This window comes from Pteropus medius, unplaced genomic scaffold (genome assembly GCF_902729225.1).
Source record: "Pteropus medius unplaced genomic scaffold, Ma_sr-lr_union100, whole genome shotgun sequence".
Taxonomy (NCBI): domain Eukaryota; kingdom Metazoa; phylum Chordata; class Mammalia; order Chiroptera; family Pteropodidae; genus Pteropus; species Pteropus medius.
Genome location: NW_024351729.1, coordinates 23,223,701 through 23,239,420, shown reverse-complemented (window position 1 = coordinate 23,239,420; position 15,720 = coordinate 23,223,701). Strand labels below are relative to the sequence as shown.

The window sequence follows — 15,720 nt, the reverse complement described above, 5'->3', positions numbered from 1 at the left end:
TACGCTGTGCAGCCAGACTCACTGTGAGAGGTGCGGTCTCTGGGACCGCTGCCCACCTGCTGACCAGCCTGGGTGTGACTCTACTGATCCCACTACCTGTGTGGCTCCCACTGACCATGCCTGTCCCAGTGTGCCCCTCGCTGACCTCTCTGCCAGCGTGTGAGTTCCCTGAATGTTTGGCCCCGTGTGGCCCCGGTGGCTGCCCTACCTAAGCGTGGCTCCACTGACCCTCCAGTCCCTGTGAACCACTGACTGTTCCACTGTGAGCATGCCTATGCCAGCGTGGTCTCCGTTGTCTGCCTGCCTGACCATGGCCCCACTGACCACTCTGAGTGTGGCCTCACTGACCATGCCTGCCTGCTGTGTCCTTCTCTGCCTGCTCGAGTGTGCTCTTCTGACCACAAGTCCCAATGATCCACTGTTTGTGCCTAAGGGTGACTCCACTAGCAACTTTGCTTCAGTGTCCCCCATTTTTGCTTCTAGCCTAGTGTATTCCCCACTGACAACACCTGCTTAGAGCCCCCCCATTGCTCCTCTGAATCCACCGTGTCCCCCACTGTCCAGTGTCTCCTGTTCATTCTAGCCAAGTGTGGCATCCACTGGCCATGCCTGTCTGTGGGTGACTCCACTGGCATCTCTGCTTCGGTTCCCTACCATGCCCCTCCAGCACCAGCATGTCCCCTACTGACCACCTTAAAGGGTTACTGCCAGCTGTCTACTCCTGCCCCATTGACCCCTGTAACCCCACTGTGTCCTCCACTGGCCAGCATCCCCCACTGACTACTCGTCCCAGCACATCCCCCACTCACTAGTGGCTTCCACTAATCACCTTGTCAAAACCTGTCCACCACTGACACCTTGTGCCCACGTGTGTTCTCCCTGTCCCTGTAAGCTGGGTCCCCATCCTGCCCTGAGCCCTGCTCTCTCTGCACTGTCCTCCTTTTCCCACTCCCAGAGGCCCCAGTGACCATTGTGCAAGGGCCACAGGACCTTGAGGTGACCGAGGGCGACACAGCTACGTTCGAATGCGAGCTTTCCCAGGCCTTGGCTGATGTCACCTGGGAGAAGGTCAGAGCCCAGCCCCATCCCAGACCACCTTGGCACTGTAATAATAATAACAAAACAACTAATACTCACTGAGCAGATGTTCCTGGCACTGTACTCAGATTTACATTTAATCCTTTAATCATTACAGCAACCCTTTGAGGTAAATCTTGTTATCTCAGTGTTAGCTATAAGGAGACTGAGGCTCTATGGGGTGAGAATTGCCCAGGGACAGACAAAAGGGGTAGGACCCATATTTGAATCCAGGTTTGCCTAATTCCAGAATCCAAGCTCATGGCCAGTGCTATGGGTACATGAATCTGGGCTTCCCACGCCTGTGGCGCCCCTTCTCAGCCTTAACATCCCTAAAGGGTGACATCTTCCCAGTGAGGCTCCTGGCACAGCCCGCAGGCACAGGACGGCCCGACCCCAGCTGGGGGACACAGACAAGCATCACCGCGCCTAGAAATCGCTTGACATCAACAGAGGGCGCCGCCGCCTCCGTGGGCTGCGGTCGCCGGTGCCCAGCCGAATTCGCCCCAACTCTTTGCCACTCCCGCCCCTTAGGATGGGCGCCGGCTCATCCCCAGCCCTCGGCTCAGGCTCCAGGCCCTCGGCACGCGGCGCCTTCTCCAGCTGCGGCGCTGCAGCCCCTTGGACGCCGGGAACTACAGCTGCGCGGTGGGGCCTGCTCGTGCCGGACCCGTCCGCCTGACAGTGCGCGGTGGGTACGGGGCACTACTGCGGGGGGGCACTGATGCGAACTCGGGGACCGCAGACCCGCCTTCCCCACGGACGGACTCCGGAGCTTGTTGGGAGAGGGGAGAGGTGTGGGCGTGGTCTGCTGCCTCCGCTCCGCCCCGCCCCGCCCCGCCTCACGCCCCCGACTCCGCCCCAGAGCGCGTGGTGTCTGTGCTCTCCGAGCTCCGGTCGGTGCGCGCCCGCGAAGGCGACAGCGCCACGTTCGAGTGCACCGTGTCAGAGGTCGAGATCACCGGGAGCTGGAAGCTCGGAGGCCGCCCACTGAGACCTGGAGGCCGCGTCCGCATCCGACAGGAAGGTCTGGCAGACTGCATCCACTCTGGCTCCTTGCTGCCCCGCCCCCGACGCATAGAGACCCCACCCACTAAGATAGGCCCCGCCTCCTACTAGAATGGGCCCGCCCCACGACCCAACGAGCCTCTTCCCTGTTTATCCGCGGCCCCCAGTGCTGAGCCCTCGGTCCTGGCCCGCTCCTCTTCCACCTTCGCATCCCAATTCCGTTCACCCCAGCGCATTTATCGAGTCCGAACCGACCCAGGGATCTACTCTGGCCCTACCCTCATCCCCGAATCCTCCCCAGAGGAAGCTCTGGCCTCGCTAGCGCACCCGCCCCCCCTCAGGGAAGAAACATATTCTGGTGCTGAGCGAGCTGCGCACGGAGGAAGCCGGCGAGGTTCACTTCCAGGCAGGACCCGCCCAGTCCGTGGCTGAGCTGGAGGTGGAGGGTGAGCAACTGCGGGGGGACCCCCAGGAGTGGGCATCACATCCCTGGGACTGGCAGGCTGGCGGCTTGGTCCTAGGAACGCTGTCTCCCCCACCTCCTTTCCTCAAGGGGCTCTCCTGGGGCAGGTCACAGAGGGCAGTGGATTTCCTGAGGAGACGGGGAGGAGGAGACTTTGGGTTGGGGGTACGGAGGAACGGGCTGGTGGCATAGAGATCTGAGACCAGGAGTCGAGGCTGCAGGGGCAGGGAAGATGCATTTCTCCTCCTGGGGGCCCTGCGTGTCCCTATTAACTTAAGCCCTCGTTCTCCACCCCTAGCACTGCCTCTGCAGATGTGCCGCCGCCCCCCTCGCGAGAAGACGGTCCTAGTCGGCCGCCGGGCCGTGCTGGAGGTGACTGTGTCCCGCTCGGGGGACCACGTGTGCTGGTTGCGGGAGGGGGTCAAGCTGTGTCCGGGAGACAAGTACGAGCTGCGCAGCCATGGCTCCACCCACAGCCTGGTCATCCATGACGTGCGACCTGAGGACCAGGGCACCTATTGCTGCCAGGCCGGCCAGGACAGCGCGCACACGCGGCTGCTGGTAGAGGGTGAGTGAAGCCTACTGGGCAGAGGTTAGAGTGGCAGGCGGGCTGGCCAGGCAGGAAGGGTCGCCTAGGAGCAGGTGGGTGGGCTACCCCAAGGTTTTCCAGGACAAAAGATAGCAAGTTGGTTCTGGGATGTGTTGAAGGTAAGGAGTAGGGAGGCGGGAGTTGTCACCCAGGCTGAGGAGAGGAGAGAGCTGTGTTCTCAACAGGAACCACTTGGTTTAGGGCAGTTGTTGCCACCTTTCTACACCCCTTCCTGTCCCAGCTTCTCTCACTCCCTCCTGCCTCTGGACCATGTTTGTCTCTCCTGAATGCCCCAGTTGTACCTGAGTTCCTCTCCTTCTCAACTACTGGCTCCTGGTCTGTGCTCCCCAACTACTCCTCACTCCCCTTCTGCCCTCCGCCCAGCTGGCTTCTGCCGGTCTCAGTGAGTTCAACATTAGCCTGGGCAGAGGGCTCCAGAGCTCGTCTCATTTCTTTCCTCTTCCATATAGGAGATGCCCCACCTTCCACTCGAATTTCTGAGTTCCCTTCAGATGCCTTGCTCCACTCCTAACCGACTCCCACTTTCCCATTCCCCCAGATAGCCCCAACAAAAGCCCAGAAAGGGTGGGGCAGAGGGTGATGGCCCTGCTTCTGTGTGGGTACCCAGCCTCTGCCAGGGGAGGAAGGTGGTACCCATTCCCTCCCCAGCCCCACGCGAAGTCATTCCTCTGCAGGTAGCTAGGAGGACCGAACCAGGCCAGGCGGGTGCCCTCGGACAGCTTGGAAGGCTCGTGTCTTTATCCTGGGCAGGGGCGGGGGAACAGGGGAACCAGAGATGTTGGGAGACAATAAAAGCGATGCAGCCCCTTTCCCTGGCTCTCTGTGTGATGTAGGAAGGCAGAACTTGCCTGGAGCCCCTGTGTAGTGAGTGACACAGGAGACCAAGAGCAACAGTGCTTCTAACTTGGCCCATGGACGTGCCAGCCACTGAAGACCACCATTCCTGGCAGAAGCCACTAGTTTGGCACATTTATAAAAGATGTAAAACAGGGTGGGGTGGGGGGAGACAGAAGCATGAGGTGTCCAGGATGGCATGACAGACACCAGACATGCACCATGCATTTAAGTCCACTGCCCCCAGCTCCCCACCCCAACCCACCCCAGAACAGCACCCCTAACCCCATCCTCTGCCACTGTCCTCAGGCTGGTGGCTTTGCAGAGGACAGGGGACCAGGGTGAGGGGTGCTGCAGTTTGCCCCATGGACAAGGACAAGAAGCCTTAGATGAGTCTGGTTGAGAGGCAGAGCGATGGGGGAAGAAGGCAGACCTCCTCCACTTAGACATGCAGGAGAGCGGCCCATGGAACCCCAGCTGTGGGGGAGGAGGTGGGGCCAACCTTGCAGAAGCCCTACCAATCAGAAATCTAAGGCAAGTGTCCCATTGTCCCTTCTAAGCCCACCCTTCCACGCACACACACACACAGGTGACACACTCACAACCCTGAGCACACCCCACATCCCTCAGGAGCCCCTTGGGAGCTTGGGAGGGGGCTTTCTCTCAGGCCAGGCTTAGCCTGAGACAGGTCCTCCCTTCTAGCAGCCAGGCCAGTCTTCTCCAGGGTGGGGGAAGAACACCCACAGGCAGACTGGGTGGTGCCCCAGAAGGCCTCCCCAAGCTGACAGAGCTGTTGACTGCAGAGCCCGGGCAGGCGGGAGCAGCTATACTGCTATACCCGCACAGGGGGCCCTGAGCAGGCTGTCAGTGGTCCCTGGGACCCATATTCATAGTCCGTGTCTGTGGGTGAGGCCATGAAGGAGCTCAGTGAGCTCCCTGTCTGCCGATCCCGGAAGCTCTGGATATAGCTCTGTGGGAGAGTAAACACAGGTGTGAGTATGGCTGCAGACCCCTGCCCTGAGAGCCACCTCAGGCAAACATTCTCTCCCTGCACCCTCACAAGCCTGAGCCATCCCAGATTGATGAAGGCCCAGGACCTCACCGCAGCACAGTCCACAGCGCTGAAACCCTACCCTGTACCATCCCTCATTAAAATTAATCCTCAGACACCTTTCCCCCATCCCAGACCTGGGTCCAACAGGCTCCTGATGCAAAGGTTACAAAGTGTGGACAAGCAATAGATCTTCTAGACAATGACTAGACCCTGGGGAAGGCCCAGTCCTGAGCTGGACAGACTCTACAACATTCCCTTCTCCGCGATTTGGACTGGAGGGGCTCAGGGTGCTCACCGGGGAGAGGACATCTCCATTGAAGCGTTTGATGGGCACTGGCCTGCGCCGATAAGCAGGGGCAGGGGGCCTAGGCCTCGGAGGAGCCCGGGGGCCTCTGGAGGGAGCCCGAGGGGGCCTCTTCTTGCGCCGCTTCTCCTTGCGCTCTTCCTGCTGCCGAATCCGCATCAACTGCACACGCCGTCGCTGCCGGCTGATGACCACTGTGACGGGACGGGCAGAGAAGGGTCTCAGAGGCCCACGTGCCTCATCTCCTCCTTTCCTACCTAGGGGCTCCAGGCTTCCAGACTCCCCTTGTCTATAACCTCCCCCTTTTCTTTCCTGGTCTCACACCTCCCAAATGGGATTTCCGTTGTTCTTTACCTCCAAAGGTCTTTATGGAAGATTCCTAGACTTCCAAAGTGTCCTCTCTCCAGCTATTATCCTTCTCCCAACCCTGAGCCCTAGGTGACTTGCCGAGACCAGCCTCTGTCATCTCTCTACCGGACAACCACAGCTGCCTCCTCACTGGTTCCCCTTCTACACTTGCCTTCCCCAGGGCTCTCTACACTCAGCGGCCAAAACGAGCATTCCAAATGCTAAATTAGATCATATCCTCCCTGCTTTAAATGTCTAACAGTATCTCATTGCCCTTCTAATAAAATCCAGAGTTCTCATCATGGCTCGGAGGGCATCCCTCAGCCACCACACTCCAGCCCCACTTCCTCAACAAGCCAAGCCCATTCCTTTTCAGGCCCCTGCCCTTGCTACTCCCTCTTCCCTAGCTCTTTGCCTGGCTGGCCCCTGATCCTTCAGCACTCTGCTTAAATGTCACCTCTTCCACGTGGCCTTCCTTGAGCACCCTGTCTCTAATAGGCTCTATAGGTCACTCTTTCATATTACCCTACATCTCTCTTTCATGTCGCTCCACATAACTGAAATTATCTTTGCATGTCTATTATCTGTCTTCGCCGACCCAAATGTCACCCTATAAGGGTAGAGACCTTTTCTGTTTGTCTCTGCTGTATCCCCCGGTGTCTGGAATGGGCTCCGCACAGAGCTGCCGCTCCATACATTGTTGTGGAATGAATGGTGCCACTGAGACCCTATCTTCCCACAGCGAGTCACCCCGAGCGAGTCACCTCTCTAACCTTGGTGTGTACAGCTTCTTCTCCCACTCCCCAATCACTCAGCCCCTTCCCCACATCAATTCTCTCATGCCCACCCTGGCTTGTACCATCTCACCTTCCGTGTGGGAGTCCCCCTCAGCTGTCACCCGCCACTGCACCAAAACGCCCATCAGGCTGAGCAGGGGCCAAAGTGCCAACAGGGCCCAGCTCCGCCAGCAGAGGGGGGGCACGGGGGCGGCTCGCAGCCGCTCCATCGCATAGCGTCCCAGCAGCAGCAGCTCAGCAAAGTAGTCAGCGGCGGTGGCAATGAGCGCGGCACCAGTCACGGCGGTGGCCAGGGTGGTGAGTGGGCGGGGCCAGCGCAGCGTGAGCAGGGCACAGAGCAGGCCGCCCCCCAGCAGCAGCCCCAGTGGGCCCCACACGGAGGCCGGCTGGTAGTAGGGTGCAGAGCCCAGCAGGGCGGCAGCGGCGAGCAGCAGTCCCAGCAGCAGCCCCACCAGGAAGAGGCCCACGCTGCGCACCAGCATGGCCACCAGCCCGCAGAGCAAACCGATGCCCAGAGCGATGCCCGCACTCGCCCCGGCACTCAGCTGCGTCTCCAACACCCTCTCTCGGTAGCACAGCAGGAAGATGACCACCGAGCCAAACAGCAACCCAGTGAGGAAGAGCACTGCCTTGAAGCAGCGGTAACCTGGAGGGGAACAGGGGCTAGTGAGGGGCCAACGTGAGGTCACTGAGCTAGAGGCAAAAGGTCAGAGGGGTCAGGGACATGAAATTACAGGGGAACCAGAGGCAGGACACTAAAATCAGAGATTTAAGGGTCTTTGGGGTGCTGAGGGAACCAGCGATGGGGCCAAGGTACATCAGAGAGATAGGTCATTGGGAGTTATTGGAAAATAGACAGTCATTGAGATGAGTATTGGGTCTTTGAGGGTCAGAGGAGTCAGAGGTAGGTCACTAGAGTCGAGAATGAATCAGTGATAGGGTCACTGGGGTCTTTGGGATCATAGGGATCAGAGAGATAGGTCACTTGGGCCATAAGGGGATCAGCGGTAGAGTCATTGGGGTCTGTGGGGAAGGATTGTTCAAAGAGATGAGGTATTTGGAAATCGGAAAGAATTTGAGAGATGAAAGCCTCATAGATTCAGAAAGATGGGGTCTTGGAAATGGTGGTTAAGGGCTTCAGAGACATGACACCATTAAAGGTTATAAAGAGAAGGGGGAAGCAGGGTTGTTAGGGACTGGTTCCAGGACATGAGGTCTTTGCAGGTCAGGGGGATTGACAGACGTGGAATCATTGAGAGTATTAAATCATTCAGAGAGAGGGTAATATTGAGGCCAGAGAAATGGGATTACTGAGAACATGGTGGGGGAGGGACCATAAGGCAATGGGATCCTAGGGATCAGAGAGTTAGAGAAATGGAGTCAGAGGGATGAAAGGTGAAGAGATAACTGGGAGTCGGGCAGGGGTCACTAGGGTTTACAAAGGGTCATGGGGAGTCAAAAAGGAGGTGAAATAGCAGTTGTGGAGTTTCAGGGAAATGGAGGTTATAGGGCCTTTGGACCCATTAAGGGTACCTGGAAGAGTGAGGGCCTTGTAGATCCTGAACAGTTGGGAAGATGGAGATCGAGGGGTCAGGAAGAGAAAGGTCAAAGAGGAGATTCAGTTCTAGGACTGAGGGGAAGCATCAGAATCCAGGAGGTTCTGGGGCTAGAAAGAGGAGTAGAGGATACACAAGGGCTCAGAGTCTAAGAGACAGGGAGTAAGGACATCCAAGGGGGGGAGGGTGCCAGACAAGCCCAGGAGAGGGAACGTCAGGATGCACTGAGCAAATGCAGAGGGAGTGGATATGGATAGGGGAGGGAGGGAGGTGACATAGATTCCATGGAGGCTCAGAATGTGTCCTGAACCCTGAGAGGGGCACTTCTTCTTGCCCACTCTGCAATTGTTCAGCCAAGAATTTGGGGGTGGAAGGAAAGGACCATCTGGCTTCCATTCCTGCCTACTGCCCAGCCATTCTAGGAGGAGGTGTAGAGGCATCAGAGCACAAGTCTCACCCCACCTCTCCCCAGCACAGAACTCAGACATCCCAGCTTCCTTTGCATTTCTTCTAGTTGCTTATAATACTCCTTCTGGAGGCTTTTGTTGAGCCCCCCGCCCATAGAGCTCCCTTCTCTGAAGTTCTGTATCTCTTGCTGTAGAATCACTGGACACTTATTCCACTAGACCATATGGTACCTTTCTGCAAATTAGAAAAAGATGTGCCTTCTTCTAGGCAAAGCAGCCTTGTGCCAAGGGCCGGAGTTTGGCAAGTGGAGCATGTGCTGGATTTCAGGTCCCACTTGCCCATTCAACTGAACTCCCACATGTAGTATCCATCCTGTTCAACTGTTCCCAGGGGCCCTAATTACTGGAGCCTGCCTTGCAGGTGACATCCATGTGTGTGACTATCATCTAGCCTACTCTACAGTTGACCCTTGAACAATACAAATTTGAACTTTGTGAGTCACTTATACACAGATTTCTTTTTCAGTAAATATACAGTCATCCCTCTGTATCCCCGGGTTTCACATCCATGGATTCAAACAACTGCATGTCAAAAACAGCATTTTGGTTCTATGGTTGGGAATCTGCAAATGCCAAGGGTGAACAAGTTATATGTGGATTTTTAACTGCACCCCAAACCCCGGTGTTGTTCAAGGGTCAACTGTAACATGTATCACAGGTGTGAATGTTCCAGAAATCTGTTCCCCATCTATGCCCTGTGGTGAGGGACCAGGTTTAATCACAGTGCTAGATGTTTTCGGTGCCTACCTAACACAGTGACTGAAACACATCTTCACCACAATAGCTATTATTTACTGCGTCCCTACTAATTATCACAATAACCCCGTGTGAGGTAAATATCATTGTTCCCACTCTTCAGATAAGAAAACAAGCTCAGGCAGGTTATTGTGCCCAAGGCATCACAATTAGTAAGGAACAGAACCAGGTTCAAATTGAAGCATGCCTAATTCAAAAACCTGTGTTCTCTAGGATCTGGAGTCTAAATGGTCTACGAAAACGTGGCATGAAAGAAAAAACTAAAGAAAAGATAGTTATTTGTGGTGGTGGTGAAGTTCTGGAGAAGATTTGAGGCGCCTCAGAAAAATAACTTAGGGAAACAATGGGGAGCCCAGGTGAGGGATGAGATGGGGGTCTCACCGAAGAAGCAGTAGACGACTCCAAACAGGCAGCACATGATGCAGACGAGGGCTGGCAGTGCCTGGTACCTGCGCTCCAGGGGCTGTTCACAGGGTGCACCCCAGAAGACATCATCTGGCTCAGGGGGCAGCAGCTGAAACCGCAGTGTCGCCACAGTGCCGGGCATAGTGCTGGCAATGGAAGGGAGTCACCCTCCCAGGTCAGCCTGACAGAGAGGAAGTTGGAGTCAAGGAGGAGTCCTGGGTCTCCACCAGGATGAGAGAAGAATGGGAGTGGGAGAACTAGGCAAGGACACAGTGGACAAAGGAGTGGTGCCCACATCAGGGAGCTTCGGGAGCATCCCTAAAGTGGAGGGAAGCAAAAGACAAAGGGGACAAAAGTGCTTGGCTAGAGGGGGCCAGGACGAAGAAGTTAAAAGGGGAACTGGGTTGGGGGGAGATGAGGGCAGTGTGCTGCCGGTGAGGAGGCAGCCAGGAGACTCGTCTGTGGGCGGTTAAATCTGGGATTGCCCGAAATCTACCTGGGCTAAAGGCGACCTGAGCTTCCGAACGAAAGAGGTTATGCAGGGGCCGGAGGGGCCGGGGTTGCGGGGCAGCAGAGGCCTCAGCTGACTGGAGTCCGAGAAGTCCGATGTGCGGGGAAGAGGGCTGCTGGGCCGGAGGGACCTGTCTCTTCGTGGCGGCGTCGCCGCTCCGCCTCCAACACCAGCTGGCACTCCAGTCCCGCGGCGTCCGGGGACTCGGGCTGGGCCTGGGGAAGGGAAAGGAGCAGGAGCAGGAGCTCGGGCTGCCCCAGAGCAGCGGCCCCATACCCTGATGCCGCCCGCGGCCTTTGGTGCTGATGGACAGCTCCGGTCTCAGCACCTGACGTCACTCAGGACGCACCATCCAGGCAGGGGCGGGCTGCTTCTGACGTCACCCGGGACGCACCAACCACGCCGGGGGGAGGTAGGGGACTCCGCCCCCGGCGTCTTCTTCTCCCCCACTGAGGAGGGGGCACTTCCGGGGGTCCTTCCCTTTAACCTCCCCCTTCTCCTCCCTCTCCGGTAGCTGGAGCTCGAGACCCCACCCCGGGGGCGGGGCCCTCTCAGTGACACGTCGGACAGCGGTGGCAGCGGCAGAGGCTCCAACGCCGAGAGCGGGGACCCCGAGCGGTCCGGAGCGGTCCAGAGCGGCGGCCGGAAGGGAATTGGAGAGCGGCGCAGGGGATTCGGGTCCGGCCGCGGGCTCTGCTCGGCGGGGAGCGAGCGGGCTCGCTAGCTTGGCCCGGGCCCTCCGGATCCGCCCCCTCCCCGGTCCCGCCCCCTCCGAGCCTCCTCTGGCTGCTCCGGGGCTGCTCCCCGGCCCGGGGCCCGCGGTCCCGGCGCCATGCGGGCATCGCTGTTGCTGTCTGTGCTGCGGCCGGCCGGGCCCGTGGCCGTGGGCATCTCCCTGGGCTTCACTCTGAGCCTGCTCAGCGTCACCTGGGTGGAGGAGCCGTGCGGCCCAGGGCCGCCCCAGCCCGGAGATTCTGAGCTGCCACAGCGCGGCAACACCAACGCAGCGCGCCGGCCCAACTCAGTGCAGCCCGGAGCCGAGCGCGAGAGGCCCGGGGCCGGCGCTGGCGCTGGCGCCGGGGAGAACTGGGAGCCGCGTGTCTTGCCTTACCACCCTGCACAGCCTGGCCAGGCCGCCAAAAAGGCCGTCAGGTAGGGATCGGCCCCGCCAGCCCCACCTCCTGGGCACCGGCCGCGACGGGCACGCTGGGGAGGCCGCCGGGGACTCCGGAAGGAAGGGACTGGCCGGCCAGGAAGTCTTTGGAGCCTGATAACTTCCGATGGCCCTGCTTCCCTGGGAGCTGCGGAGGCCATCTGAGGCCCACTCTGGGCTCTGTCCGGGCCTGGACTGAACTTGCCCTCCTCTGTGCTAAAACTGGCTCGGCCCCATGGTCTCCCGAAGGGCCTCTTAGCTCCCTGGCTGGGCTGTCGGGTTTAGAGAAATGATTGATATGTAGAGTAGGTTTATAGAGAAGGGGAAAGAGAAAAGAGAGAACTAGGATTTACCTGTATCTCTTGTTCCTGGGTGGGACACTTCAGGGTGACATTTGTGGGGGAGGAGTGATGTAGCCATCCCATTAATGGCACTGCCAGTGAGTTGAAATAGGAGAAATAATTTCTCCTAAGTAGCACTGAGTTCAAATTCCAGTTCTGCAACTTACCTTCTGTGTTATGGAAGGTAAGTTACTGGAACCCCTAAACTCCAGTGCGCCCCTCCCCCAAACACACTCAATACACCCCTATGCCATATATTTCATTACATCATTTATGTGATGTATTTGTGGTATAATGGCATACTTATATAGAAATAAGTACTATATACATGATGTGTAGAGAACCTATGAGCCAAGCATTTGCCTAAGTGCTTTAAGTAGATACAATTAACCCTACTTTTCAGATGTAGTTACTGAGGCTCAGAGCGATATGTTAAATAACTTGTTCAAGGATACAACTACTAAGTAGTGAAACACCGAATCGGACCCACAATATGTCTCATGTCTACGTGAATATTGCTCAAAAGCGCTGTATGGATAAGGCTGACTGTTATCCTTATCTAGTTATAGGTAAGGAAACAGGCCCAGAGAGGACACGACTTGCAGGAGTCCATGCAGGCTGCCTCCTGAATTCCCATTGTCTTTCTGATAATCTTGTGCGATCTCCTACCCTAGGACCCGCTACATCAGCACGGAGCTGGGCATCAGGCAGAGGCTGCTGGTGGCAGTGCTGACCTCACAGGCCACGTTGCCCACGCTGGGTGTGGCCGTGAACCGCACGCTGGGGCACCGGCTAGAGCGTGTGGTATTCCTGACAGGCTCGCGGGGCCGCCGGGCACCACCAGGCATGGCTGTGGTGACGCTGGGCGAGGAGCGGCCCATCGGGCACCTGCACCTGGCACTGCGCCACCTGCTGGAGCAGCACGGCGACGACTTTGACTGGTTCTTCCTAGTGCCTGATACCACCTACACAGAGGCGCACGGACTGGCACGCTTAGCTGGCCGCCTCAGCCTGGCAGCCGCTGCCCACCTCTATCTGGGCCTGCCCCAGGACTTCATCGGTGGAGAGCCCACCCCAGGCCGCTACTGCCACGGCGGCTTTGGGGTGCTGCTGTCGCGCACACTTCTGCAGCAGCTGCGCCCCCACCTGGAAAGCTGCCGCAACGACATCGTCAGTGCGCGTCCCGATGAGTGGCTGGGACGCTGCATCCTGGATGCTACCGGGGTGGGCTGCACAGGCGACCACGAGGTGGGAAAATAAGCAACCCCACCGGTGCCTCCTATCTGAGCTTGTGCACTTCCCTTGAGAGGCAAAGGGGTGCTTGGAGATAGAGGCCTGAGTTTCCATACCAGTTCTGTCCTTTTCTATCCCCGTGACCTTGGGTAAATTACTGAATCTCTTGACTTTCAGTATCCTCATCCATACCAATGGAAATAATTATTGCTCAGGGTTGTTATAAGGATTATAAAAAACAAGGGGGCTTTGCACCTAGTAGGTGTTCAGTGTTGGCTATTATTTTATTTGAGACCCCTGACAGTTCTGAGATAGGATGCATGCCCATTTCATAAACGAGCTAGTAGAGGCTTGCCCAAGGTCATAAAAGCTCATAACTGGTCAAGGCATGTAAACTCACAGAATTCTGACTCCAAGTCTACAACAGGTCATAGAATGAGAAGATGAGACACACTATGAGGTGAGTTTAGGGAGGCTGTCTCATCATTATTCCCATTATGGACCCCTTCCTCTTCTCTCCCCAGGGAGTACACTATAGCTATCTGGAGCTGAGCCCTGGGGAGCCTGTGCAAGAGGGGGACCCTCGTTTCCGCAGTGCCTTGACAGCCCACCCTGTACGTGACCCAGTGCACATGTACCAGCTGCATAAAGCTTTTGCCCGAGCTGAGCTGGAACGCACATACCAGGAGATCCAGGAGCTGCAGGTATGGTCTGGGCCAGGGAGTCAGGAGGCAAGTCCTGAGAAGTCTTAGAGATCCCAGCGAAATAATAAATGAGCACTAGAATCACAGAATACAGCTGTCCCTAATCCCTGTTTGTTTCTGTCTTTTCTGAAAAGCCTCTCCAGAAGCCCTTTCTTTTAACTCTCAGGCTGCCTCCATCTAAGGAAAGGATAGGTGGGGGGGCCCTAGGAGGGCAGAGGTTGGCAGGGACCGGGGACCTATCCTGAGTGGCACCTGCTACCCACCCCGTCCCCCAGCTCTGTGCTGGCCCCTGGGGTCTATGTCTTGCTCATGGTCTGTTTCTCCAACCCAGTGGGAGATCCAGAACACCAGCCGTCTGGCTGCTGATGGGGAGCGGGCAGCCACCTGGCCTGTGGGCATTCCAGCGCCCTCTCGCCCGGCCTCTCGCTTTGAGGTGCTGCGCTGGGACTATTTCACCGAGCATCATGCTTTCTCCTGTGCTGATGGCTCGCCCCGCTGCCCGCTGCGTGGGGCTGACCAGGCTGACGTGGCCGACATTCTGGGGGCAGCCTTGGAGGAGCTCAATCGCCGGTACCACCCAGCCCTGCGGCTCCAGAAGCAGCAGCTGGTTAACGGCTACCGACGCTTTGATCCTGCCCGGGGTATGGAGTACACACTGGACTTGCAACTGGAGGCGCTGACCCCCGAGGGTGGCCGCCGGCCCCTCACCCGCCGGGTGCAGCTGCTACGGCCACTGAGCCGCGTGGAGATCTTGCCTGTGCCCTATGTCACCGAGGCCTCGCGACTTACTGTGTTACTTCCTTTGGCTGCGGCTGAACGTGACCTGGCCCCTGGCTTCCTGGAGGCCTTTGCCACTGCAGCGCTGGAGCCTGGCGATGCTGCAGCAGCCCTGACCCTGCTGCTACTGTATGAGCCGCGACAGGCCCAGCGGGCGGCCCATGCGGATGTCTTCGCACCTGTCAAGGCCCATGTGGCAGAGCTGGAGCGGCGTTTCCCCGGTGCCCGGGTGCCCTGGCTCAGTGTGCAGACAGCCGCCCCATCACCGCTGCGCCTCATGGATCTGCTCTCCAAGAAGCACCCGCTGGACACGCTGTTCATGCTGGCCGGGCCAGACACCGTGCTCACGCCTGACTTCCTGAACCGCTGCCGCATGCATGCCATCTCCGGCTGGCAGGCCTTCTTTCCCATGCACTTCCAGGCTTTCCACCCAGTCGTGGCCCCACCACAGGGCCCGGGGCCCCCGGAACTGGGCCGAGACACTGGCCGCTTTGATCGCCAGGCAGCCAGTGAGGCCTGCTTCTACAACTCCGACTACGTGGCCGCCCGCGGGCGGCTCGCGGCTGCCTCGGAGCAGGAGGAGGAGCTCCTGGAGAGCTTGGATGTGTATGAGCTGTTCCTGCGCTTCTCGGGCCTGCACGTGCTGCGGGCAGTGGAGCCGGCGCTGCTGCAGCGCTACCGGGCCCAGACCTGCAGCGCGCGGCTCAGCGAGGACCTGTACCATCGCTGTCGCCAGAGTGCCCTGGAGGGCCTGGGCTCCCGCACCCAGCTCGCCATGCTGCTCTTTGAGCAGGAGCAGGGCAACAGCACCTGACTCAGACCTGCACCCCAGATCCCTGGCCTAGTGGCGCTTCTCCTTCAACCACCTAGAGCCACCAGCCAGCCTCTCTGGACAGGGCTGGCCACAGCCCCAGACTCCAGGGTAGCCCACTGGCCCCCTCTCCCTGGCTTTGTGGGTCCTCAGGCTCAGGACAAGCCCTGGGGGAGGTGCCCTCAGAGCCACCCCTTCCTGCTCCAAACCCAGTTTTCTTGTCCCCCACCCCCCCGACGCTGCTGTTTCAAGCTGTGGCCTCAGTATTTATACAGTGAAGTCTGCCTGACGCCAGCCCTGCCTCTAGGGTCTGAATCCTGGGGGCTGGGCTGTAGATGAGTAGTTGGTGAAGGGGGGAGCTGAGAGGAGGGTGGGGCGTCTCCCAGCTTCTCCCTTCTGGACCCCTGATGAAGCTCCCTGCCTTTAATAAACTGGCTGAATGTGGACTGGTTTTTCTGAGTTTCTGAGAGGTAGATATGGGGGCAGGGAGCACTGGTGATGACGATGGAGG

The 15,720-nt window shown here is 58.2% G+C and overlaps 3 protein-coding genes across 5 annotated transcripts; 2 read left to right on the top strand and 1 right to left on the bottom strand.

Annotated features, from left to right (window-relative positions):
- The first annotated feature begins 310 nt into the window (after positions 1–310).
- LOC120587743 (obscurin-like protein 1) lies at positions 311–10,840 on the top strand. The gene is made up of 6 exons (XM_039844924.1): positions 311–434; positions 956–1,068; positions 1,612–2,104; positions 2,427–2,531; positions 2,847–3,116; positions 10,705–10,840. The coding sequence occupies exons 1-6, from the start codon at positions 311–313 to the stop codon at positions 10,746–10,748; spliced, it is 1,149 nt and encodes a 382-aa protein (XP_039700858.1). The 3' UTR covers positions 10,749–10,840.
- On the bottom strand, positions 4,099–11,632 carry TMEM198 (transmembrane protein 198). Of its 3 annotated transcripts, none has more exons than XM_039844877.1 (6): positions 11,302–11,632; positions 10,176–10,405; positions 9,656–9,860; positions 6,566–7,141; positions 5,342–5,544; positions 4,099–4,962 (listed from the first exon to the last, which is right to left on the bottom strand). In XM_039844877.1, the coding sequence occupies exons 3-6, from the start codon at positions 9,819–9,821 to the stop codon at positions 4,825–4,827; spliced, it is 1,083 nt and encodes a 360-aa protein (XP_039700811.1). In that variant the 5' UTR covers positions 9,822–9,860; positions 10,176–10,405; positions 11,302–11,632; the 3' UTR covers positions 4,099–4,824. The 3 variants fall into 3 exon arrangements, with proteins under 3 accessions (XP_039700811.1, XP_039700813.1, XP_039700812.1); XM_039844879.1 differs by lacking the exon at positions 11,302–11,632 and adding an exon at positions 10,540–10,665; XM_039844878.1 differs by lacking the exon at positions 11,302–11,632 and adding an exon at positions 10,519–10,659.
- Positions 10,748–15,655, top strand: CHPF (chondroitin polymerizing factor). The gene is made up of 4 exons (XM_039844874.1): positions 10,748–11,342; positions 12,359–12,932; positions 13,442–13,621; positions 13,953–15,655. Exons 1-4 carry the CDS (start codon positions 11,023–11,025, stop codon positions 15,210–15,212), a joined length of 2,334 nt encoding a protein of 777 aa, XP_039700808.1. The 5' UTR covers positions 10,748–11,022; the 3' UTR covers positions 15,213–15,655.
- The last annotated feature ends 65 nt before the right edge of the window (positions 15,656–15,720 follow it).